This window comes from Coenobita brevimanus, chromosome 93 (assembly GCF_032717465.1).
Source record: "Coenobita brevimanus isolate Jiangsu-jjx chromosome 93, ASM3271746v2, whole genome shotgun sequence".
NCBI lineage: Eukaryota > Metazoa > Arthropoda > Malacostraca > Decapoda > Coenobitidae > Coenobita > Coenobita brevimanus.
This window is the reverse complement of record NC_137046.1, coordinates 26,057,563-26,085,541: the sequence shown is the minus strand read 5'-3', so window position 1 is coordinate 26,085,541 and position 27,979 is coordinate 26,057,563. Positions and strand designations below refer to the sequence as shown.

The window sequence follows — 27,979 nt, the reverse complement described above, 5'->3', positions numbered from 1 at the left end:
TAAGTTTCATGTCTGTACACATATTACATGAATTGTAAAGTTTCTGTGTTTTTGGCCAGCAACATCACTTTTTAAATTTTATTTTTATGTCTGCCCATGATCATTATTCCTTCTTTTTTATTTTATCTTGGCAAAGAGTAGCATCTAAGCTTTCAAATGATATATTATTACCCCATACTTTGTCTAGTATTTTGAGTGCATAAAACATCAATCTATCTACTGTATATCCCGACGCCCTAATCCTGCAAAGGGTGGCCGCAGACAAAACACCTCCAAGTCGCTCTGTCACCCACCATTTGACTACCCTCCCCCCAACTCACCCCCCCCTCCATCATGTACCTCTCAACTCCATCCCTCCACCTCATCCTCGGTCTACCCCTCCCTCTCCCTCCCTCCACCTCACCTACATACACCCTCTTAGTCAGGCTTTCATTCTCCATTCTCTCCACATGTCCAAACCACCTCAGGGTATTTCTCCTAATCTTCTCAACCACATCCACCCCACAACGTTCCTTCACTTCTTCATTCGTCAACCTGTCCCTCCATGTCACTCCACATGCTCCTCTCAAGTAACTCATTTCCACTGCTCTCACTCTTGACTTGTTCCCCTCTTGCAAGGTCCACGCCTCGCTTCCATACGTCAGAGTAGGGATCACAATACTATCATGCAGTGACTTCTTAACTTCCATACTCACCTCCCTATTTCTCATCACTGCTTTCAGTGAACCAACAACCTTCCTTCCCTGCTGTACCCTTTCACGCACTTCATCCCCCAAAGTTCCATCCTTACTCATCGCGCTACCCAAGTACTTGAATGCACTCACATTCTCCATATCCTCACCATCCAACCTCACTGCACACTCTGTGACTTCATTCCTCTCAAACACCATAACTTTACTTTTGTTTACATTAACTTTCAGATTCCTCTTCCTACACACTGTCCCAAATTCATTCACCAAACCTTGCAACTCCCATTCATCTTCACTCAGCAATACTGTATCATCAGCAAACAGCAACACTGGAATCTTCCAAATCTCACCCTCATTTATTAGAGCCACCTCCACATCCACTGCCCTACCTTGCACCTCCTTTACAAGCCCATCCATGTATATATTAAACAGCCATGGAGACATCACACAACCCTGTTTCAGTCCCACATTGAGATCAAAGAACTCGTTCAGCTCACCATCCACTCGCACCGTAGCCCTAGCTCCTTCGTACATACTCTTCACAGCATTCAACAATTTCCCCTCCACTCCATATATTCTTAATACCTTCCACATACCTTACCTATCTATTCTGTCATATGCTTTCTCCAAGTCCATGAAGGCAGCATACACTTTCTTTCCCTTCACTAGATACTTATCCACTAAACATCTTAGAACAAATATCTGATCTACACACCCTTTTCCCTTCCTAAATCCCCCTTGTTCTTCTCCAACTAGCTCCTCTGTCATATGCCTAACCCTATCAATGAGTATTCTACCATATATTTTACCAGTCACACTAAGAAGGCAAATACCCCTGTGGTTACCACATACTTCTCTCTTCCCTTTTCCTTTATATAAGGGAACAAATATACCTGATTTCCAGTCCTCTGGAACCCTTCCCTCTTCCCAAGCCAATCTACACAACTTCCATATCCATTCCACAACAAGTTCATCCCCATACCTCAGCATTTCACCACACACTCCATCAATTCCTGGGGCCTTTCCCAACCTTCATTGCTTCCACTACTTCCACCCTACTGATCTCTTCCTCCCTCCTCTCATCTCTTCTTCTCCCAGCCATTCCCCAACCACTTATACTCGCACTGCTGTCACTCTCTACATTCAACAAATCCTCAAAGTGCTCCTTCCATCTCCTCAATTTCTCTCTCTTCTCCACCAACAATCTATTATTCCTATCTTTCACTCCCCTACTATTTCCCTTTTCACATTGCCTTACTTTCTTTACCTCCTTCCAAAACAATTTCTTACTCTTCCTCCATTTCACACTCAGATTTCTCCCAAACTCTTCATCCACTTTCTTCTTACTGTCTTTCACCAGTCTCTTCACCTCCCTTCTGCTACTCACATATACCTCTCTCTTCTCTCTCTCATCTTCTCCCCTACCTCTACTTGCTAACCATTCACTATATGCCTTCTTCTTTTGTTCCACAGCTCATTTCACCTCATCATTCCACCATGCTGTCCCTTGCACACCCTTGCATCTCCTCCTCACTCCACAAACCACCTCACATGCTGTGCCTATCTCTTCCGTAAATATCTTACATACGTCTTCCACCCCTTCCATCTGCTCTAGCTCATACCTTCCCAGTCTTTCTTCCACTATGCTCTTATACTCTGCCATTTTCTCACTATCTTGCAAATTCTTTACTCTTCTCACAGGAGCTGCATAAAATAGCAAACAAAATAGACCAATTTAAAATTTCCCACCCGTTTTTTATGCACACATGCTGGAGGTGCCGCGAAATTTAAGTCCAGAGTATAAAGGTTAAAAACCTTTGATACGATTCAGTTTAATGTATGATAAATCGGAAAAAGTTGGGAATAGCAGGGGGAGGTCTGGATATCTCTTTTATCGGAATTTTGCTTTGTTTTAGAATGGTCTGGGCCCCAATTAGTCCGTTATAGTGAGGTCTTACTGTACCGTTTTCCTAAGCAGTCTGGTTTTTGACGGTTGATTGGAAAAGTTCCTAGAGAAGGGAAAGAAGTTGTATGTGGCCTTCATGGATTTGAAGAAAATATATGACAGGTTGGATAGACAAGGATTGTGGAAAATATTATGAATATGTGAAGTAGATGGGTAGTTGCTGAATGCTGTGAAGAATATGTATGAAAGTACTAAGGCTGCAGTGCATGTGGATAGTGAACTGAGTGAATTTTTCTATTTGAAGGTTGGATTGAAACAGGGATGTGTCATGTCTCCATGGTTGTTCAGTCCGTATATGGATGAGGTTATAAAAGAGATACAAGGTAGGGCAGTGGATGTTGGAGTGGCCCTAATGAGAGAGGGCAGTGTTTGGAAACTCCCTGTGCTGTTGTTTGCAGATGATACTGTGTCGTTAAGTGAAGATGAAGGGGAGCTGCAAGGCTTGGCGGATGAGTTTGGGAGAGTAAGAAACGGAATCTAAAGTTGAATGTAGGGAAGAGTAAAGTTATGGTCTTCGAGAGAAGTGAAGTCAGTGAATATACAGTGAGGTTGGTTGAGGAGGAAATGGAAAATGTGAGTGCATTTAAGTACTTGGGTGGTGTGATGAGTAAGGATGGAAGTTTAGAGGGTGAAGTGCTTGAAAGGGTACAACGAGGAAGAAGGATTGCTGGTACCTTGAAAGCAGTGATAAGAAACAGGGAAGTGAGCATGGAAATGAAAAAGTTACTACATGACAGTATTGTGATACCAACTTTGACGTATGAAAATGAAGCTTGGACCTTGTTGGAGGGACAGAAGTCAAGAGTGAGAGTAGTGGAAATGAGTTATTTGGGAGGAGCATATGGAGTCATATGGAGAGACAGAGCGACAAATGAGGAAGTGAAGGAGCATTGTGGTGTGGATGTGGATGTGATAGGAAGCGTTAGGAGAAACACATTGAGGTGGTTTGACCATGTGGAGAGGATGGAGAGTGAGAGACTGACGAAGAGAGTGTATGTGAGTGGGGTGGAGGGGAGGAGAGGGAGGGGGATACCAAGGATGAGATGGAGGGACTGAGTGGAGAGGTATGTATATGAGAGAGGGGGATGTGAGTTGGGAGCAGGTCAGTGAAATAGCGGGGGACAGGACAACATGGCGATTTGTTTGCGGTCACCCCTTATGGGATTAAGGCCTTTGGCAATAGATAGATTATTATTATCATTATCCATCCATCATCCAATCGTACTTTGCCCCATGAAGAGCATAGAAGCCCAGGGCTAGGCAGTTGGTCCTGACATTTAAGATCTATCTATCTATCTATAGCCCGACGCCCTAATCCCGCAAAGGGTGGCCGCAGACAAAACGCCTCCAAGTCACTCTGTCACCCACCATTTGACTCCCCTCCCGCCAACTCACCCCCCCCTCCCTCATATACCTCTCAACTCCATCCCTCCACCTCATCCTCGGTCTACCCCTCCCTCTCCCCCCCTCCACCTCACCTACATACACCCTCTTAGTCAGTCTTTCATTCTCCATCCTCTCCACATGTCCAAACCACCTCAGTGTATTTCTCCTAATCTTTTATTATCATCATTTTTATTATTATTATCATTATTATTATTATTATTATTATTATTATTATTATTATTATTGTTATTATCATTATTATTATTATTGCTTAGTTAGGAATGCTAAAGCAGTGTGTGATGAGTAACAACAAATAAGGAAGATACGGCATAGTCGAGTGAAGAGGTCAAGGGAGCAAGGAGGAAAAGAGGAAGAAGTGGCTAGAGTGGATACAGCCCAGGGTTTCAGTTGAAAGAAGCATTGAATATACAGTAGCCGGATCAAGAAGCATATAAGGAGACAAGTGAAGAGGAAAAGAGGAGGCAAATGATGATCTAGGAAGAAAAATGAATGCTAATTACAGTACTCTGAAAACAAGAAGTTATTCTGGAAAGAGGTGCGGAAATTTACAAGTGACAGTGGAAAGAAATGTTCAAGTGTGGAAGATGGAAGTTGTAGAGTATTAACCAATGGGGATGAAGTAAGGACCAGATGGAAAGAATATTTTCAGAGTCTGATGAGTGGGAATGGAGAGAACAAAGTGACTGTTAACATGATTGGTTTGGGGGAAGTATAGAGAAGGAATGCAGTGCCAAGAATCGTGACACTCGCAGAGGTGGTGAATTCCGTGATTCTGTTGAAAAATGGGAAAGCAGCTGGAGTTGAGGTGTATGCAGAGATGATTAAGTGTAGTGGAGAAAGCAGAGTGAAGTGCTTGTCAGAGATATGTAAGACGGCATGGATGAGTGAAACTATGCCAGTAGAGTGAAAAAAGGCAGTGATTGTACTCCTGTCCAAAAATAAAGGTGAACGAATTGAATGCAAGACATATCATAACATGTGTATTGAGTGGGGTAGGGAAGGTATATGATGAATTATTATAAAGTAAGAGAGATATCAGGAGTCCTAGTGATTACAAACAGGGTGGCTTTAGGAGTGGCAGAGGATGTGTGGATCAAATATTTGCCATAAGACAGGTAGTGTGGAAGGCATGTGAGAAGGACTAAGGTGTTTATGGCATTTATGGATCTGGAAAAAGCATGTGACAAAGTAAACAGAGAAGGATTGTGGAATATTTTGCACATGTACAGTGTACATGGTAAACTGCTAGGTGCTGTCAAGAGTTTTTATGATGGTAGTGTGGCGTGTGTAAGGGTGAATGGGCATCTAAGTGATTGGTTCATGATCAGTGTGAGTGTGCGACAAGGTTGTATGGTGTTCCCATGGTGGTTTAATATGCATATGGATGGGATGATGAGGGAAGTAAAAACACAAGTAATGGAGAGAGGGATGGCAATGATAATGAATGGTGATGGATGGAATATCTCAAATTTGTTGTATGCTGATAATGCAGTGCTACTTGCAAATACCAGACAAGAACTTGAGAGACAAGTGCAGAGTTTTGTAGGTGTCAGTGAGCATCGTGCCTTAAAAGGAAATGTAAAAAAGAGTAAAGTGATGGTTATTGAGAGAAGATGACTCCCACTGTGATGTAACAGTGAATGGAGAGAGACTGGAATTGGTGAGAGAGTTCAAATACCTGGGTACAGTGATAGAAAAGAGAGGAAAATGTGCATAAGAAGTGGAAAGTATAGTGACACAAGGAAGGGAAGTAGCTGGTGCTATGAAGGCCATGATAAAAAACAGAAGCTTGAGTGTTGCAGCTGCATGATGCTTACATGAAGGAGTATTAGTGCCAGCTTTAACATATGGATGTAAAACCATGGTGTGGCACAAAAATGAGAAGTCAAGAGTAGGAGCATTGGAGATGGGACTGCTCAGTAATGTATGTGGAGTACAGAAAGTGGATAGGATATGGAATAATGTGATTTGTGAAAGATGCAGAGTGAGGATGTCTATGGACATCTGAATCGAAGAGAGTGTACTGAGATGGATTGGTCATGTGGAGAGAGTGGATGACAAATGAGTGGTAAAAAAGGTATATCTTATCAAATTTGAAGGAGGGAGGAGGCTAGGTAGGCCAAGAAGAAGGTGGAGGGATATGGTAGATGGGTGTGTGAGGAAGAGAGGTATGGACATTGGTGAGGCTAAGGGACTGACAAGAGACCGAGCTGGATGGATGAATTTTTTGTGGAGAAGCGCATAACCAGGGATTTGGCACCCCTTTTTAATGTGACAGCGTTTGGATTGATTCTGTCACATAGATATATATGTAAAGCTACAGAACGTGGTGAAATTTTTATTGGTCTATTTGATGGAGCCAGGATTCTGTGGGCTTGAATGATGAGTGAATGGAAGCATGGCCCATTGAATTGGGCAGACTTAGGCTGTCTGGACATTGCTACTCCTCATCCTGCCCTAGGGTGGGCAAGGAGGTCAGGATGATGATGATGATGATGATGATTATTATTATTATGATTATTATTATTATTATTATTGCTATCCACTCACTTGCTGTAGTGCTGCTCTTGGGTGGCTGCCCATTCCTCTCTTCCTTTCTTCTTTCCTTCCTTCCTCTCATGTCATTAACTTTCCTTCACTCTTTCCTCTTCCTTCTGTCTGTGAGTGACTCTACAGTACACTGAGTGACAAGCCAAATGGCTTCCTGTATGCCAGGAAACCATTTACTACGCTGGGTGGTAGCCATATAACCAAATTATGGCTCCTGGAGGTTTAGTGGGTAACTAATGCACTCCAACTGGATTGAGCCTGTTTTGGTTCATATCTAAGGGGTGGTTGGGGTTTATTGCTCACACAGTGTCACTCAGGGATGAGCGAGACTGGTCACTCTCATCTTAAATGTCAGGCCCAACTTGCCTGGGCCTGTGCTTCTGTGCTCCTCATGGGGCAACACAGGTTTAGATGATGGATAAATGGATGGATTATCTATGTATCTATCTACCTATCTATTGCCAGACGCCTAAATCCCATACGGGGTGGCCACAAGCAAATCGCCTCCATGTCACCCTGTCGGCTGCCATTTCACTGGCCTGCTCCCAACTCACACCCCCCTCTCTCATATACCTCTCCACTCCATCCCTCCATCTCATCCTTAGCCTCCCCTCCCTCTCCCCCCCTCCACCTCACTCACATACACTCTCCTCAGTCTCTCACCCTCCATCCTCTCCACATGACCAAAGCACCTCAGTGTGTTCCTCATAACGCTTCCTATCACATCCACATCCACACCACAACGCTCCTTTATGTCCTCATTTGTCAGCCTGTCTCTCCATGTGACACCACAGGCTCTTTTTAAATAACTCATTTCCACTGCTCTCACTTTTGACTTGTGTCCTTCTAGCAACGTCCAAGCTTCACTTCCATACGTCAGAGTTGGTATCACAGTACTGTCATGCAGCAACTTTTTCACATCCATGCCCACTTCCCTGTTTCTTATCACTGCTTTCAAGGAACCAGCAACCTTTCTTCCTTTTTTTTTTTTTTTTTTTTTTTTTGTGGAAGAAGGAACCAAAGGCCATGAGCCCGCAATAACAGTTCCCTCCAAGAGAAAAACAAAATACAATAGAGAGCCAAATTCAAGATCCGATCATTTCGAGATGCCTGGACACACTGCGTTTGAAAGACTGGAGCTCATAGGCAGCAGGAAATACATACAGAAGGAGACAGTTCCAGAGTTGACCTGTTGCTTAAATGAAGGACTGGGAGTAATGGTTAACTCTTGCATTAGAGAGTTGAACAGAAAAAGGATGAGAGTTTGCTGCTAGATGGGTGCTACGCGACTGTCGAAGAGGTGGAGGAATGCATGCAGACAGTTCAGAGGATCAGTGACCATTAAAGTAGCAATAGAAAAGAGATAAAGATGCAACAGTGCGGCAAAGAGACAGAGGTTGAAGGGAGTCAGTAAGAGGAGGAGAGTTAATGAGACGAAAAGCCTTTGACTCCACCCTATTGAGAAGAGCTGTATGTGGGGAGCCTCCCCACACATGAGAGTTGTACTCCACACAGGGGCGGATAAAACCCCTGTATAGAGTCAACAATTGTGCAGGGGTAAAGAAAGAATGGAGTCGGCTTAGCACACCTAATCTCTTGGAAGCAGATTTTACAAGAGATGTAATATGATCTTTCCAAGATAAGTCCCGAGTAAATGAAATCCCAAGCATGTTCAAGGATGATGCAGGATTAAGCTAAATATTATTAAACATTAGTGGGTATACCTGTGGAAGATTTTGTTGGGTTGATAGGTGTAAGAACTGAGTCTTAGATGCATTAAAAACAACCATATTATTTTTACCCCAGTCAGAGATACGAGCCAAGTCAGACATTAGGTGTGCCATAGCCTCATCCCTTGTTTGGAAGTAACTGCTGAGATGGTCGTTGCGGGAACTGAATGGAAAGGTGAAGAGTGGAATCATCAGCGTATGAGTGGATAGGGTTAGATGTACAGCTTAGAAGGTCATTGATGAATAAAAGGAAGAGAGTTGGTGATAGGACAGAGCCCTGAGGAACACCACTGTTGATAGATCTAGGAGAAGAACGATGGCCATCTACAACAGCGACTATAGTACAATTAGAAAGGAAGCTAGCGATGAAGGCACAGATAGAAGGATAGAAAACGTAAGAGGGCAGTTTGGAAATTAAAGAGTTATGCCAGACTCGATCGAAAGCCTTTGAGATGTCAAGTGCAATGGCAAAGCTTTTGCCAAAGTCCTGAAAGGAGGATGACCAGGAATCTGAAAGGTAGGCGAGAAGATTGCCAGTGGAGCGTCCCTGACGGAACCTGTACAGACGATCAGAAAGAAGGTCCTGATAGGAAAGATACCTTAAAATTTTTCTGTTGAGAATTGACTCAAAAACTTTTGAAGTACAGGACGTTAAAGCAATTGGATGATAGTTAGAGGGTTGGGAATGGTCACCCTTCTTTGGGACTGGCAGAATGAGAGCAAACTTCCAGGAAGAAGGAAAGGTACAAGTTGATAGACAAAGGCAAAAGAATTTGCCTAGGCAGGGTGTAAGCACAGAAGCACAGTTCTTGAGAACAACAGGAGGTACTCCATCAGGCCCATATGCCTTGTTAGTATTGAGGCCAGTGATGGGAGAAAATACATCAGCTGAAGAAATTTTAATGTCAGCCATGAGGAAGTCAGTGGGGGGAAGTGATGGAGGAACAGCACCGGAGTTGTCTAAGGTGGAATTGGAGGAGAAAGTCTGTGCGAAGAGATCTGCCTTATTAGTAGAAGAAATAGCTACAGAACCATCAGAGTAGAAAAGAGGAGGGAAGGATGAAGAAGTAAAGTTGTTAGAAAGGTTTTTGGCAAGGTGCCAGAAGGAGTGGGAAGAATTCGAGTTGGAGAGTTTAGAGCATTTAGTACGGATGAAATTATTTTTAGTAGAGCGAAGAACAGACTAAGCACGATTCCGGGCAGAAACGTAAAGATGATGTGATTTGGGGGTGGGTTGGATCCGGTACCATTTGTAGGCCCTCTCCTTGTTGCGGACAGCATTTGAACAAGCGTGATTAAACCAAGGATTTCGTGTGTTAGACAAAGGATATGAGAAAGGAATGTATGCTTCCATGCCCGAGAGAATAACCTCCGTAATGCGCATGGCACACTCAGATGGCTCCCGGCCATGGAGGCAATAATCATTCCATGGAAAAACAAAGAAGTACTGCCTGTGGGCCTCCCAATCCGCGGCTCCAAAATGCCATAGACGACATTTCCTTGGAGGGTCCACAGGCCGTACCGGAGTGATAGGACAGGTTAAGGTGATAAGGTTGTGATCAGAGGAGCCCAGCGGAGAGAAGAGATTAACAGTGTAGGCAGAAGGATTAGTTGTAAGGAAGAGGTCAAGTATGTTGGAGCTCTCTCCAAGGCGGTCTGAGATATGGGTAGGGTGCTGTACAAGCTGCTCCGGGTCATTAAGTGTAGAAAAGATGTAGGCTTGTTCACCAGGTGGATCAGTGAAAGGAGAGGAGAGCCAAAGGTGGTGGTGAACATTGAAGTCTCCTAATATGGAGATTTCAGCGAACGGAGAAATGGATAGAATGTGTTCCATCGTAGAAGTAAAATAGTCAAAGAATTTTTGATAGTAGAATTAGGGGATAAGTAAACAGCACAGATATATTTAGTCAGAGAATGACAGGAAAGCCGAAGCCAGAGTGTAGAGAATTCAGAAGAATCGAGTTGAGGAACATGAGAGCAAGATAAGTCGTTGCGTATATATACACAACAGCCACCTTTGGCTTTGAAATGAGTATAGAGAAAGTAGGAGGATACAGAAAAGGGTTTGCTGTCAGTTGCCTCAGACAGCTGAGTCTCAGTTAGAAAGAAAAGGTGAGGTTTAGAGGAGGAGAGGTGATGTTCAACAGAGCGAAAGTTTGAGGAACGGTCGCGAATGTTGCAGAAATGAAGAAGAAGTGAGTCAGACTGTGGTTCCAGGCAGCTCAAGCTGTCACCGGGAGAGGGGTGGAAGGTGGGGGCATTTATGGTCCCCCCCCCCCCCCCCCCCCCCCCCCCCGGGACTTCGAGGCAGAGTGTTGAGACTTCATGATTTTTTTGAATTTTGGAAAAGGAAGTGTAGTGTGTACTGTGCATGTAGTTTGGTGTAGATAGTTAGAGAAATTTGTATTGGAGAGCATGCTGGCCTACTCTCTGTGTAACTGAGACACTGAAAAAGTTCAACAAAGGTGGGATGATCAGGAACTAGCCATACCCTTTCAAGCACTTCACTCTCCAAACTTCCATCCTTACTCATCACACTCCCCAAGTACTTAAACGTACTCACATTTTCCATTTCCTCACCATCCAACCTCACTGTGCACTCACTGACTTCACCTCTCTCAAAGACCATCACTTTATTCTTCCCTACATTCACCTTTAAATTCCTTTTCTTACACACTCTCCCAAACTCATCCACCAAGCCTTGCAGCTCCCCTTCATCTTCACTTAACAGCACAGTATCATCTGCAAACAACAGTACAAGGAGTTTCCAAACACTACCCTCTCTCACTAGGGCCACTCCAACATCCACTGCCCTACCTTGTATCTCTTTTATCACCCCATCCATGTACAGATTGAACAACCATGGAGACATGACACATCCCTGTTTCAACCCAACCTTCAAAGAGAAAAATTCACTCAGTTCACCATCCATACGCACTGTAGCCTTAGCACCATCATACATACTCTTCACAGCATTCAACAACTTCCCATCCACTCCATATATTCTTAATACTTTCCACAATCCTTGTCTATCCACCCTGTCATATGCTTTCTCCAAATCCATGAACGCCGCACACAACTTCTTTCCCTTCTCTAGAGACTTTTCCACTAAAGATCTAAGAATGAATATCTGATCTACACAGCCTCTTCCCTTCCTAAAGCCTCCCTGTTCTTCACCAACTAATTCCTCTGTTATTTCCCTAACTCTGTCAATAAGTATCCTACAATACACTTTTCCTGTTACACTAAGAAGACAAATGCCCCTATGATTACCACACACTTCTTTTTCCTCTTTTCCTTTGTACAAGGGATTAATTATACCTGACTTCCAATCCTCCGGGACTCTACGTTCCTCCCAGGCCAATCTGCACATCTTCCACATCCATTCTACTACTATCTTTCTCCCATGCTTCAGCATTTCACCATACACTCCATCAATTCCTGGGGCTTTCCCCAATTTGACTTTCTTCATTGCTTCCACAACTTCTGTCATACTGATTTCTTCCTGTCTTCTCACCTCTCTCCTTCTCCCAGCCATTCCCCAACCACTTGTACTCACATTACTTCCATTCTCTGTGTTCAACAGTTCCTTAAAGTGTTCTCTCCTCTGCTCACTTTTTCTCCCTTCTGGATTAGTAATCTACCATTTTTATCTTTTACGCCCCTACTAATTGCATTGCCACCCTGTTTTACTCTCTTCACCTCTTTCCAGAACATTTTCTTACAGTCCCTCCACATTACACTCAAATTCCTTCCCAATTCCTCATCCACTCTCTTCTTACTCTCTCTTACTTATCTTGTCATCTCTCTCTTCCTTTCTACACATAATTCTTTCTTCTGCCTCGCAACTTCCTCCACGCCCCTATTTCTCTTCCATTCATTGTATGCTGTCTTCTTTTGTGCCACAGCCTGCCTCACCTCTTCATTCCACCATGCTGTTCCCTGCACCCCCTTCCATCTTCTCTTCACCCCACACACCACATCACATGCTGCACATATTTTTTCTGTGAATATCTTGCCCACATCTTCCACGTCACCCATCTGTTCCAATTCATATTTACCCAGTCATTCCTCCACATCTTTCTTATATTCTGCCTTTGTCTCAACCTCTTGTAACCTTTCCACTCTCCATGCAACTACTCCTTCCTCCCATCCTTCCCTTCTTCTATTTCTCCATATTATTATTATTATTATTATTATTATTATTATTATTATAATATTATTATTATTATTATTATTATTATAATATTAGTGTTATAATATTATTATTATTATTATTATTGTTGTTTTATTATTGATTATTATTCGTGGTGATGGTGGTAGTAGTGTTACGTGATAGCTGGGTTTATTGAAAGATGTATGTATAAGTTATGCATGTAGCTGATCATTGCCTGTGGGATTTCCCTTACTATGTTATTTTGTATCTTTCAGAGAGTATATTCATCGTGTGGGGAGGACTGCTCGTGCCGGAGGTCAAGGCCATGCACTTCTCTTTGTGCAGGAGGAGGAGATAGGCTTCGTGCGATACCTCAAGGCCCACAAAATTAAAGTGGAGGCCATGGACATAACCTGGGGCAAAGTGGCCAATATCCAGCCTCAGGTAAAAATAACCATAGTATGGTCTTCAGTCTTTTTTGAATTTGTCAATACTGTCATTATTTCCATACCCTTTTAATATTCTTAGGGAAGGGATTTCTGTGAATTCACCATAGCAGTGTGACGTAGCCATCACCCTTGTCTACTTCAGTACCAGCTCAAAATACAACTCACAAACGGTTGTCGCTGTCTTCATCATATTGCTGCCTCTCACACTGTAACACACCTCAGTGCACTATACTCTCACAGTACAGGCAGCCCTTCTTTATAACGTCAACAAAAGATATCAGGGAGAACCCAGCTGCAATCGCCATTTTTCTACAGTCCAGTGGGTTCATATTCAGATGAATCATAGGCGACAACAGCAACCATAGGTAATATTCATCAACATATACTGTGATGGAGATCAAACCTCAAATCTCCAGAAGACAGTAAGGCAACTTTCCACACTGTCAGTTCTTAATAAAACTAGAAATGGCAGAGTCCTCAGTGGCTGTGAGGCACTACTGTACATTCATGTGCACCACAGATCTGCCCTGGGACCATTTTTTTTTTATTCCCAATAGCATGTAGACCAATAGATGATAAGATACAAGATAAACTGACTGCCTGCATGCTTCGGTTGGTAGAGTATGTTTATGAAAACATACCACTGATGCTACCTGTGCCCTAATTGTTCACAGGTTTTAATAGATCGCACTTATTTGATGCTTGTGGCATTCATACCACATGGCATCTTTTTATGCTCGGGGGCCATTAAGGGGCTAACCTGATTGTGGCACAGACAGAAGACTGGAGTTCAGTTCATGACATAGCTCAAGTGATTTTTTTTTCCATCTCCTTTTTCCTGTGACTTTATGCTTCTTTTAAATCATACTGGCTCCACTGGATGTACTGTGGGAAAGATCATCATCATCATCCAGACCTTTCCCACCCTAGGGCAGGGTGAGGATATCATGTATTTTAAATCGTACTGGCTCCACTGGATGTGCTGTGAGAGAGATTAACAGCTTCTACATGCTCTGTTGTTAAGGCCGGGCGCACATTGAGACGCAGGCGACACAGGCGACGTAGCACAGAGCAGGGCAGAAAACTGCATCTCACTATTTCAAATGTAAGCGCGCACGTTGTCACGCAGGGCAGCACAGCACAGCTGCAGACCTGTGTTAGCCTGTGCCTCGCAGCCTTTGAAACGCAGTTTCCTGCACACGTGTGGCACAGCCAGTCATTTTGTAAGTTCTCACGATGTCATCCACCGAGGAACTTATAGAGGCTGTCCGCCAACAAAAAGTATTGTATGATACTACTTATCCTGAGTACATGAAGGGATCTTACAAGGACGAGATATGGGCTGATATTGCAAGAACTCTGCAGTATAACGATGGTATGTATATTGCTGTATGAAAATTAATATCATGAATTAGCATACGGATTTGACTGTTGCTGTGTGCCGTTGCATCGTGTGTGTGTGTGTGTGTGTGTGTGTGTGTGTGTGTGTGTGTGTATGTGTGTGGAGAGACAGAGAGAGAGAGAGAGAGAGAGAGAGAGCTCGTACCACTGGATTGTAATAATGCAAATGATCACAGTACAGCACAGGACGACAGACTGCTTGAGCCAATGTGCGCACCACGCCTATGCTGCCCTGCCCTGCTCTGCCCTGTGTCTGCCCTGTTCTGTGCTGCCTTGCGTCTCAATGTGCGCCCGGCCTAAGGGGCTGCCCTGCCCCTTCAGGCCAACATTAGGGACAGGGGAATCTTCCACTTGTTCGTGGCAAATTGAAGTAGCTTATAAACACAGGTGGAGGATTAGTGCCCCTCCCTGTAAAACAATTAACTCTAAGCCCTTGGCCACCCCGATTGGGATACATGGCGTCTGGCAATGAATGAATGAATGAATTATAAACACAGACGTAAGCTACCTGACTGTCATCAGAGGATCTGCATATGAATTCTTGACTCTATTGGAGGGAAAATTTTACTTCATCTTCATTCTTTCCTCATCCTTCTGCCTAAGGGTGACTTTACACTCCCTCTTCTGTCTTTCTTTCCTTCATTCATTCCTCTTCCTTCTGCCTATGGGTGACTCTACACTGAATGACAAGCCAAACGGTTTTCTGTACACCAGGAAACCATTTACTATGCCGAGTGATAATCACATAATCAAATTTTGGCGCCTTGTGGTTCGGTGGGTAATTACAGTGCTTCAGTTGGATTGAGCCAGTGAAGGTTTATATCCAAGGGGTGGCTAGGGTTTATTGCTTATGTAATGCCACTCAGGGATGAGCGAGGCAAGTCACTCTCATCTTAAATGTCAAGACCAACTTGCCCAACCCCAGGCTTCTATGCTCCTCTTGGGGCAATGTAAGATTGGATGATAAATGAATGAATGAATTTCCTGTGGCATTGCCGGTTTCTTGGATCATAACAACAACAGAAAGTATCATTATACATGAATGAAATCCTAGCCCTCACAGACCACAGTGGACAACAGTCATCATATTCAAATGAACCACTACAGCATCCACCCTTAACAACATAAACATAGTTGACATGAAACTTAGATGCATACCTAAAAACAACAGTCATGTATTTCACATCACACTTCAGCTAGCTCCACCATATCAGCAGTTACATGCTTGCCACACCAATGAGCTTTGAATAACAGTGTACTTTGCACTGAATAATGCTGCTGTTGCACACATAATTTACATAATGATAAGAGCAGTATGTCTGTCATTCTATCAATTTCCAGATGCCTTAATCCTGTAAAGGGTGTGGCCACAAACAAATCGCCTCCATGTCACTCTGTCCCCCACCATTTCATTTCCCTCCCCCCAGCTCACACCCTTCCTCTCTCATATACCTTTCCATTCCATCCCTCCATCTCATTCTCAGACTTCCCCTCCCTCTCCCCCCTTCCACCTCACTCACATACACTCTCCTCATTAATCTCTTGCTCTCCATCCTCTCCATATGGCCAAACTACCCCAGTGTATTTCTCCTAACTCTTTCTATCGCATCCACATCCCCACCACAGTGCCCCTTTACTTCCTCATTTGCCAGTCTGTCTCTCAATGTAATTCCACATGCAACTCCGAAATAACTCATTTCCACTGCTTTCATTCTTGACTCTTGTCCTCTAACAGGGTCTAAGCTTCAATTCCATACATTAGAGTTGATATCACAGTACATACTGTCATGCAGTGACTTGTTACTTCCTTGCTCACTTCTTTCTTTCTCATCACTGCTTTCAAAGAACCGGCAACCTTATTTCCTTGCTGTACCCTTTCAGGCTCTTATCCAAACTTCCATCCTCACTTATCACACTACCCAAGTACTTAAACGCACTCACATTTTCCATTTCCTCATCATCCAGCCGCACTGTACATTCAGTGACTTCATTTCTCTCAGAGACCATAACTTTACTCTTCCCTACATTCACCTGTAGATTCCATTTCTTACATTCCCAAACCCATTCACCAAGCCTTGCAGTTCCCCCTCATTTTCACTTAATAATTCAGTATCATCTGCAACTTGTGCAAGCAACAATGCAAGAAGTTTCCAAATGCTGCCTTCTCTCATTAGGGCCACTGCAACATCCACTGCTCTGCCTTATATCTCTTTTATAACCCTATCCATATACAAGTTAAACACCCGTGGAGACATGACACATCCGTGTTTCAGTCCAACCTTCAAATAGAAAAATTCACTCAGTTCACTGTCCACACGCACTGCAGCCCTAGCACCCTTTATACATACTCTTCACGGCATTCAACAACTTCCCATGTACTCTGTACAGTATTTTCTTAACCCCTAAAAGACGGTCATTGGAATGTTTTGACACGTTCAGGACGGGTGTAATCGGCAGGTGCGATATGGTAGGGGAGGTGTGGGGGTTGTGGGGTGGTGTGGGGTTGGGGACTGGGTGCTTGGGGGAGGTGGGGGTGGGAATGGTAAGTGGGGGGGTAGGAGAGGGATGGGGGGAAAAGGGTGGGGGTGAGAGGGGGGGGTTGGAGGGGTGGGTTTGTTTGGGGGGGGGGAGGATTTAGGGGTGTGGGGGATGGAGGAGGGTAGGGGGTTGGGGTGGTCGGAGTAGGGGTGGCCAGTAGGGGATGGGGGATATGGGGTGGTGGCTGCTGGGGAGATGGTGGTGGGGGGCAGTGGGGGGAGTGGTTGGGGGGATTGGGGATGTGTATGGGGTGGGAATGGGGAGAATAGGGATGGTAGGAGGGTAGGGGTTAGGGGTGGTAGTGGGCAGTGGGTGGTATTGGGAGGGACAGTGCGGGGAGTTGTGGGGCAGTGGGGGTCACGGGGGGAGGGCAGGAGGAGGGGCAAGGGGAGTGAGGGTGAGGGTACTTGGCAGGTGGTGTGTGGGTGTGGTGGTAGGGGGATTGGATGGGCTTGGAGGGGTAGGGGGGGCTTGACCACATATGCAAGCACGTGTCTTTTTGGCCCTATACTGTTAGCGTTTGCCTGATTCTCTTGTGCCCCACCCCCTTGGCCATGCCCACTCGCCTGTTGGCCCGAGTATGAGTTCTGAGCCAGTCTTGCCGTGCCAGTGTTGGGTAAACATGTTAGGCGCTCTCGCTAATCGAAGCAACAAAACATTTACTTAACCCCTTAACTGCAATGATATCTTTTCCATTTAACTAGGAAATGTTTTGTAGTAAAGGATGTTGGAAAAAAGTATCAAGGAACGTCATCGGCATGAAAGGTTTGTAAAGTAACGAAAGTTCCCTCTATGAAAATAAAAAGGTACACATTCTACAAAGAACTTAGTGGTTTGACATTTTTCCTTAAATATGGTATCCACACACACACACAAAACCCTTTTCCCTCTATAAGATTTCACTGACTTCACGTTCTCATTTCGAAGCAAAGCCAGTGACATTTCGTTTTCCTACTTCTGTATTCAAACCTCTGATATTAAGGAAATAAATAGGGAAAATTACAATATGGTTATGAAACTGTGGTAACTTACCAGCCATGACAAATAGGTGACTTAATATGTTTAACAGTAATAACGGCACACCTGCGATGTGTTATTGCTAAGCTCCGAACTTTCTTGGCGGCAAAACTCAGCTGCAGTTGTGGGAGGAGACAGGTTGGTTCTTTTCAAACTGATTTTGATTCAGTTAGCAAATTTTAGTGCTTCCTTTATCATCAAAAAATGAATTCAAAGTAAAAGTAAATACTGTAATACAATATTGTTTCGTGGTAAGGCTCATTATTCTGTTAGTAAGAGGAATAATGATCTCACCCAATCAGCAACGAGTAGAGCTGGAAGAGGGCGGGGCATCAATAGGGGGCGGGGCACAAGAGGAATTGGTCAACGCGACCGGTATAGTACCCATGGACAGCATATGCAGACACCCGTCTTTTAGGGGTTAATATTTTCCATATTCCATGTGTATCCACTCTGTCATATGCTTTCTCTAAATTCATCAAGGCTGCATGCACCTTCTTTCCCTTCTCTAGAAACTTTTTAACTTAAGACCTAAGGATGAATATCTGATCTGCACAACCTCTTCCTTTCCTAAAACCTCCCTGTTCTTCTCCAGCTAATTCTTATGTTATTTTTCCAAACTCTGTCAATAAGTATCCTGCCATAAACTTTGCCTATTACACTAAGAAGGCATGCCCCTATGATTACTACATACTTCTTTCACCATTGGATACTGAGATACTGTGCACGCTTTTTACCATCATGTTCACACCCTTTCTCTCCATATGACCATTCCATTTGATCACAAGAACTTACCACACATTAATAATTAAATTAAATTATTACAAAAGAAGCAGACTAGAAGAATTTAGGCTCCCCATTCATTCACAGCACTGAGTTGAAGACTTAGCTTTTGCTGATTAACTAATCAGGTGGTCAGTTACTCTGCACCAGGAAGCAGAAACATGTAAAGATTGTTGAAGTGTTTCTATGTATGTTTATATATTTTTATACTGCAGTAAACCCTTGGTACATTGAACTAATAATTCAATATCCACTCTACCCCCGTTGTTCATGAAATTTACATGCTGGACCCCACCCCCCCTGTACGAATGGGTGAAATCCAGAAGTACTCTGTACCTCCGCAAAAATAGCTGGTTTCACTGTTTTAATTTTTCCCATTACCTACAGACCCGTATGAGACCTGTAAATGCATTTTATGGCGCATTAATACTTCCCCAAAAGACAGAACTGGATGATACACAAGCCTTTATGGGTACAATGTACCGTACTCACCCGTGATGATGGCAATGAGTGTTTGTCATGCAGTACATGATGGACAATGAATGGTTAATGTTCTGTATTGCATGGCATGATGACAATATTTCTCACGAAAACAAATCACTCATGAATCGCTAGGAACAGCTGATGCTGGGGGGAAAAGCAGGAAATATCTACCTATGAATTTTTAAAATGATTTCCCCGGAAAAATCCATGAATATGCAAACCCATGCATAGCGAGGGTTGACTGTAGCCAACATTTGTTAGAGGGGACTGTAACAACCCCAGGTTCAGTTTATACAGTAGAATGTTGATTTTAAGCAAATTAATTTTAAATTATCGATTTATAACAACACACATACAGTTACTTACATATTTTCAATTTAAAGCAAATCCTTCTAATTTTGTGGAAGATAAATTTTGCACATCGATGTTTGGCATCAGGTGTTTTCCACCAGACACATCTCTGGCAATTCCTCCCACACTCTGGTCTGAGCTTTGTCACCCACCACAAAGTAGTAATTCTGTTTCATGGAATTTCAATTGCTTATTTGGAAAAAAAAAAAAAATGAGCAATAGACATGGATATGGACAGGCGGATGTCATTCCACACTACTCGTGTTATTTTTTAGGAATAAAGGGGATTTTATCATGGTTGGGGAACATTAACATGTATTGTTATTCAGACCCTTCACAGTTAAACCAATGAATATGTAGTGTTTGTATTATTGTCAGTTAACCCGTCACGTCCCGAGGTTTTCCGCACCTCCGACATCCCCCAGTCCCGAGGTATTTTCGATTTTTTTTTTTTTTGGCTAAAACCTTCGCTTTTGGTGAAAAACATCGAAAATTCATAGAGAAATCGCTCACCTGAGGTTTAAAGTGCCCAATCCAGGTAGGAGTTCCTCCTTACCTGAGTGGGTTTTCTAACATGCTGGCACCAAAGAAAACGAGTTCTATGGGAGGGTAACTATTTTATCCACTCATAAACGGTATTTATTTATTTACTTGGTACGAATGTATATGTAGTATGACAGTATATTGGTTTTCAAGCAGTAATAAAGGCATTATAAGCATTGTTTCACTCACTAACTAATCACCATACCTGACCTATTGCCACACTACCTGATCATTATTTCTGGCTGTTTCTTCTTCTAATGCTATGTAAACATTGTCCTCCACATTGTCATCGATTGGGGAATCACTCTGGCCCTGAATAACTTTACTAGCCAGGTCACTGGTAACAGGTCCTTTGCCAAGACAATGGCGTGAGGGGGGGAGGGGGGAGGTTATGCAGTGTAAGGCATTGTCCCTGCTTGGTATCTTGTACAGGAATAGAGGAAGGTGTCCCATGTATACATACGAAAAATCACGTGCGAAAATTGAAAATTGTGCAAATTAGGTACCTTGCAATTGCACGACGTACTGGTACGTCGCCGGGACTGGCAAATGCAAATCGTGGTGACGTACCCATACGTCGTCGGGACGGGGCGGGTTAAAGTAAGGAAGAATATATAATGGAACAAAAGCTGCATGTACCCACTGGGTGATATCATTACTTCTTACTGAAAAAATTGCATAACATTGATGAATAGGGCACATGCCAACCATTAGCAGTCCACACTTATGTTGTAATAGTAAAGAACTACTGAAGCAGTGTTTTGAATCGTGTACAGTTGATTTGCTAGAAAACTTGGATGTGGATAAGCGTACTTGTGTCTTGGTTGGTTATTAATCAGCAATTGCTGAATTGGTAACTATCTTATTTCAAATTGAGAGAGATATCAGAAGTTCTAGTGAGTGATGAGGAGGGTAGCTTTAGGAGTGGCAGAGGATGTGTAGATCAAATATTTGCAATAAGACAGATAGGGGAGAAGGTGTGTGAGAAGGACTATAACGTGTTTATGGCATTTATGGATCTGGAAAAAAATCTATCTATCTACCTATAGCCCGACACCCTAATCCTGCAAGGGGTGGCCGCAGACAAAACGCCTCCAAGTCGCTCTGTCACCCACCATTTGACTACCCTCCCCCCAGCTCACCACCCCCCTCCCTCATATACCTCTCAGCTCCATCCCTCCACCTCATCCTCGGTCTAACCCTCCCTCTCCCTTCCTCCATCTCATCCTCGGTCTACCCCTCCCTCCACCTCACCTACGTACACCCTCTTAGTTAGTCATTCATTCTCCATTCTCTTCACATGTCCAAACCACCTCAGTGTATTTCTCCTAATCTTCTCAACCACATCCACATCCACCCCACAACGTTCCTTCACTTCTTCATTTGTCAGCCTGTCCCTCCATGTTACTCCACATGCTCCTCTCAAGTAACTCATTTCCACTGCTCTCACTCTTGACTTGTTCCCCTCTTGCAAGGTCCACGCCTCACTTCCATACGTCAGAGTAGGGATCACAATACTATCATGCAGTGACTTCCTAACTTCCATAATCACCTCCCTATTTCTCATCACTGCTTTCAGTGAACCAACAACCTTCTTTCCCTGCTGTACCCTTTCACCCACTTCATCCCCCAAAGTTCCATCCTTACTCAACACACTACCCAAGTACTTGAATGGACTCATTTTCTCCATATCCTCACCATCCAACCTCACTGTACATTCTGTGACTTCATTCCTCTCAAACACCATAACTTTACTCTTGTGTACATTAACTTTCAGATTCCTCTTCCTACACACTGTCCCAAACTCATTCACCAAACCTTGCAACTCCCATTCATCTTCACCCAACAATACTGTATCATCAGCAAACAGCAACACTGGAATCTTCCAAATCTCACACTCATTCATTAGAGCCACCCCCACATCCACTGCCCTACCTTGCACCTCGTTTACAACCCCATCCATGTATATATTAAACAGCCCTGGAGACATCACACAACCCTGTTTCAGTCCCATATTGAGATCAAAGAATTCACTCAGCTCACCATCCACTCGCACCGTAGCCCTAGCTCCTTCTTACATACTCTTCACAGCACTCAACAATTTCCCCTCCTCTCCATATATTCTTAATACCTTCCACATACCTTGCCTATCTATTTTGTCATAAGCTTTCTCCAAATCCATGAAGGCAGCATACACTTTCTTTCCCTTCTCTCGATACTTATCCACTAAACATCTTAGAACAAATATCTGATCTACACACCCTTTTCCCTTCCTAAATCCCCCTTGTTCTTCTCCAACTAGCTTCTCTGTCATATGCCTAACCCTATCAATGAGTATTCTACCATATATTTTTCCAGTCACACTAAGAAGGCAAATACCCCTGTGGTTACCACATACTTCTCTCTCCCTTTTTCCTTTGTACAAAGGAACAATTATACCTGATTTCCAGTCCTCTGGAACCCTTCCCTCTTCCCAAGCCAATCTACACAACTTCCGTATCCACTCCACAACAATCTCACCCCCATACTTCAGCATTTCACCACACACTCCATCTATTCCTGGGGCCTTTCCCATCTTGATCTTCATTGCTTCCACTACTGCCGCCCTACTGATCTCTTCCTCCCTTCTCTCATCTCTTCGTCTCCCAGCCATTCCCCAACCACTTATACTCGCACTGCTGTCACTCTCTACATTCAACAAATCCTCAAAGTGCTCCTTCCATCTCCTCAATTTCTCTCTCTTCTCCACCAACAATCTATTATTCCTATCTTTCACTCCCCTACTGTTTCCCCTTTCACACTGCCTTACTTTCTTTACCTCCTTCCAAAACAATTTCTTACTCTCCCTCCATTTCACACTCAGATTCCTCCCAAACTCGTCATCCTCTTTCTTCTTACTCCTCTTCACCAGTCTCTTCATCTCCTTTCTCCTGCTCACATATACCTCTATCTTCTCTCTCTCTCATCTTCTCCCCTACCTCTACTCGCTAACCATTCAGTGTATGCCTTCTTCTTTTGTTCCACAGCTCGTTTCACCTCGTCATATGACAAAAAGCATATGACAAAGTAGACAGAGAAGGATTGTTAAAGGTTTTGTGCATGTACGGTGTAGATGGTCAGCTGCTAGGTGCCATCAAGAGTTTTTATGACGGTAGTGTGGCATGTGTAAGGGTTAACGGTCATTTAGTGATTGGTTCACAATCAGTGTGGGCATGCGACAAGGTCATGTGATGTCTCCATGGTTGTTCAACATATTTATGGATGGGGTGATGAGTGAAGTAAAAACACAAGTAATGGAGAGAGGGATGGTATTGGTAATGAATGGTGATGGATGAAATATCTCAGATTTGTTGTATGCTGATGTGTTAATGCTACCTGCAAACACCGGACAAGAGCTTGGTAGACTAGTGCAGAGTTTTGTAGATGGCTGTGAGCATTGTGCTTTGAGAGTAAATGTAAAAAAGAGTAAAGTGATGGTTATTGAGAGAGAGGATGACTCCCGGTGAGATGTTACAGTGCATGGAGAGAGACTGGAGTTGGTGGAAGAATTCAAATACCTGGGTACAGTGATAGAAGAGAGAGGAAAATGTGCAAAAGAAGTAGAAAGTATAGTGACACAAGGAAGAAAAGTAGCTGGTGCTATGAAGGCCATGATAAAAAACAGAGGCTTAAGTGTTGCAGCTGCACGAGGCTTACATGGAGTGTTAGTGCCAACTTCAACAAATGGGTGTGAGACTCTGGTGTGGCATGAAAATGAATGGTCATGAGTAAGAGCAGAGGAGATTGGACTGCCGATGAATGTATGTGGAGTACAGAGATAGGACAGAATATGGAATAATGTGATTCATGGAAGATGCAGAGTGAGGAAGTCTGTGGACACCAGAATTGAAGTGAATGTACTGAGATGGTTTGGTCATGTGGAGAGAATGGATGACAATAGAGCGATGAAAAAGGTAAATCTGAGCGAATTTGAAGGAGGGAAAAGGTAAGGTAGGCCAAGAAGATAGTGGAAGGGATATGATGGATGAGTGTGTGAGAAAGAGAGATATGGAAGTTGGTGAGGCTAAAGGACTGACAAGAGACCGAGCTGGATGGATGAATTTTGTGCAGAGAGGCTCATAACTAGGTATTTGGCACCCCTTCTCAACATAACAGCGCTAGGATTGACTGTCAGATAGGTACAGTATATGTGAAGCTATAGAACATGGTGAAATTTTTTTTTGGTGTATCAGATGGAGCCAGGATTCCTTGGGCTTTAATGGTGAGTGAATGGAAGCATGACTCATTGAATTGAGCAGGCTTAGGCTGTCTGGACTTTGCTACTCCTCACCCTGCCCTGGGGTGGGGAAGGAGGTTGGGATGATGATGATGATGGTGATGATTTATTGAACTTCGTAACTCCTAAATCTTAATAGGTCTGACATCATTACTAAAATTCTCTCCTCCAGTATTCACAGTATACCAGAATTTATGTTAGTTGTACCAACAACACATCTGTCATCCTGGGTACTAAACAAAAATGTGTGGAACTTTGATGTTACAACCAGTATGGGTTTCACAGCAACTCGGGAAAAAGTATTCTCAGTTCATGTGTTGGTTCACCAGTGAGTGTATGTAGAGTGCTGTGTGACTTACTCCCCCCTCCCACCCACCATCACCACACCACCACCACCACCACCACCATCTCCGTCAATGCTGGCGCCACCAGTTTGGAGTAGAGGGAGGGTGCGAGTAACGTGAGGCGAAATGAGTGACTTGAGGCAGCATGGACTGTACACGTACATACCATGCAATAATGATGCCATTCATTTTTTTCATTCATTCATCATCCAGTCGTATGTTGCCCCATGAGGAGCATAGGAGCCTGGGGCTAGGCAAGTTGTTCCTGACATTTAAGGAGAGAGTGACCTGTCTCACTCATCCCTAAGTGCAATTACATGAGCAATAAACCCCAACCACCCCTTGGATATAAACCTTCACCGGCTCAATCCGATTGGAGCTATGCAATTACCCACTAAACCACCAGGCACCAAAATTTGGTTGTATGGTTACCACACAGCGTAGTAAATGGTTTCCTGGTGCACAAGAAACCATTTGGCTTGTCACCCAGTGTAGAGTCACCCACTGGCAGAAGGAAGAGGAATGACTGAAGGAAAGAAAGACAGAAGAGGGAGTGTAAAGTCACCCGTAGGCAGAAGGATGAGGAAAGAATGAAGGAAAGAAAGACAGAAGAGGATGGAAGGAAAGAAGGGCGGAGGAGAGGAAAGGGCAGACACCTGAGAGCAGCACTACATCGAGTGACACGTACATACCATGCAGTAACGATGCCATTCACCTCCTGAATTTATTAATCTTTGTATGCTGTTTGTAATTACAGTCACACCTTGGTAACTCTGACTAATTGGGGGATAACTCAGTCTGAGTTATACAGTTGTCTGACCTACACGGATAAATCTGCATAAATCATCACATTTTCGTGCATACAAGTAATAAGGCACACCAGATTACAATACATTAAAGCTATGATGTCCCTTAACATAATATTCATGTCAGTTATGCAAAGAAAAATGTTTTACATGAGACGAGCAATGAAATGATGAATATTCCTGTGTGGCTAGTGGCGCCCTCAGAGCTAGAATTACTCCTCTGTCTGAATTTCATATCAAAGTTCACTGTCATTTACATCCAGCCATTCCTCCAAATCCTGGAGAGTGACTTCATTTTCCCTAGCTCTGTGCAGTATGCGGTGAGAATCTTCTGCCTCAAAACCTTCAGAGTCAAACTCTGGGTCAGTGTCCTCAAGTAATTTTTTCCAGGTATTTATTAAAGAGGTCACCTTAACTTGTGTCTAAGCTGAAACATAGTTGAATATGTCAGACTTGACGTTATATGCCCGGATGTTTTCCACTGACCTCTGCCCTCGGGTGTCCTCATCCACATCGTCCTCATCCTCTACCATGATAAGGACCTCCTCTGGGTAAATGCGCTGATAGGCCCACCTGGCAGATACAGTAACACCATGGTCCATAAGCTGGATAAGGCTGGCAGTATTTGGAGAGAGGAACTTGGCCTAAATTGTCAGACTTGATGTTATATGCCCAGAAGTTATTCACTAACCTCTGCCCTCGGGTGTCCTCATCCACATCATCCTCATCCTCTACCACGATAAGGACCTCCTTCGGGTAACTGCGTTGATAGGTCCACCTGGCAGATACAATAACGCCATGGTCCATAAGCTAGATAAGGCTGGTGGTATTTGGAGAGAGGAACTTGGCCCGAATTTGCCCATCTCTGCAAACCAGGATGTCAGGATGAGGGTGAGCAGGGGCCTTATCCAGGATCAGCAATGCCTGGACGTCCTCTGGCTTCCTATTCAGCTCTGACTCCTAGAATTTTCTCACCTCAGGGATGAAGTAGTGCTGAAAGCATTGTTCAAAAATGGCTGTAGCCCTAGCATGTATTCAGTATGGACGGTGGGTGTTAGCGCCGAAGTGGTGACATGTGGAGGTGTAGGAGGACTACTGGGCCTTGGGATAGGCTACTGCCCTCAAGATATAGGCCCTGAAGCCTTTGCCCAGAGTCGGAGGGGGGGGGGGGAAGGAAGTTGGTGCATTATGTCTTTCAATGCCTGGGGTTTGGCTTGCTTGCCATCCACCACAACCTTTAGTCAATGCATTACGTTGACATTTGTACCGACCAACACAGACAATTGCTTCTTTTGCAGCTTTTTCTGTGCAATCCTTTCCTTATGCTTGTGGCCTGAGTATTTATTGGCATGGACCTTGCAAGAGGGGAACAAGTCAAGAGTGAGAGCAGTGGAAATGAGTTACTTGAGAGGAGCATGTGGAGTGACGTGGAGGGACAGGTTGACGAATGAAGAAGTAAAGGAACGCTGTGGGGTGGATGTGGATGTGATTGAGAAGATTAGGAGAAATACACTGAGGTGGTTTGGACATGTGAAGAGAATGGAGAATGAAAGACTGACTAAGAGGGTGTATGTAGGTGAGGTGGAGGGAGGGAGAGGGAGAGGTAGACCGAGGATGAGGTGGAGGGATGGAGTTGAGAGGTATATGAGGGAGGGGGGGGTGATTTGGGGGGAGGGTAGTCAAATGGTGGGTGACAGAGCGACTTGGAGGCGTTTTGTCTGCGACCACCCTTTGCGGGATTAGGGCGTCGGGCTATAGATAGATAGATAGATTGACAAAAAAAGCTTCTTTCATCTGCATTATACTGTATATTTGAGCATGATCCAGATTTTCACTTTATTAATTTAAGGCGGAATGACTCCACAGCACCGGTATCAGTTCACGCAGCTTCACTATGAAGCTTAAGATGTACCAAACCATGCCTCCTACGAAAATGCCACGGCCACTTACCACTAGCTTTGCAATCATTTTTTTCCAGTTGTCTTGCTAATGGTGAGGAAATGGAAAATGTGAGCACGTTTAAGTACTTGGGTAGTGTGATGAGCAAGGATGGAAGTTTGGAGGGTGAAGTGCTTGAAAGGGTACAACAAGGAAGAAAGGTTGCTGGTTCCTTGAAAGCAGTGATAAGGAACAGGGAAGTGAGCATGGAAGTGAAAAAATTACTGCATGATAGTATTGTGATATGGAAGTGAAGCTTGGATGTTGTTGGAAGGACACAAGTCAGGAGTGAGAGCAGTGGAAATGAATTATTTAAGAGGAGCCTGTGGAGTCACATGGAGAGACAGGCTGATAAATGAGGATATAAAGGAGCGTTGTGATGTGGATGTGGATGTGATAGGGAGTGTTAGGAGGAACACACTGAGGTGGTTTGGCCATGTGGAAAGGATGAAGGGTGAGAAACTGATGAGGAGAGTGTATGTGAGTGAGGTGGAGGGGAGGAGAGGGAGGGGGAGGCCGAGGATGAGGTGGAGGGATGGAGTGGAGAGATAT

General features: G+C 43.9%; 1 protein-coding gene across 2 annotated transcripts in view; it reads left to right on the top strand.

Moving 5' to 3' along the window:
• The window catches only part of pit (probable ATP-dependent RNA helicase pitchoune), a 341,853-nt gene that overhangs the window by 275,348 nt on the left and 38,526 nt on the right, over positions 1–27,979 (top strand). For both annotated transcript variants that reach the window (XM_080282378.1, XM_080282377.1), the window contains one exon: positions 12,774–12,942. In XM_080282378.1, the coding sequence (XP_080138504.1) occupies positions 12,774–12,942 (169 nt within the window). The remainder of the gene's footprint in view (positions 1–12,773; positions 12,943–27,979) is intronic.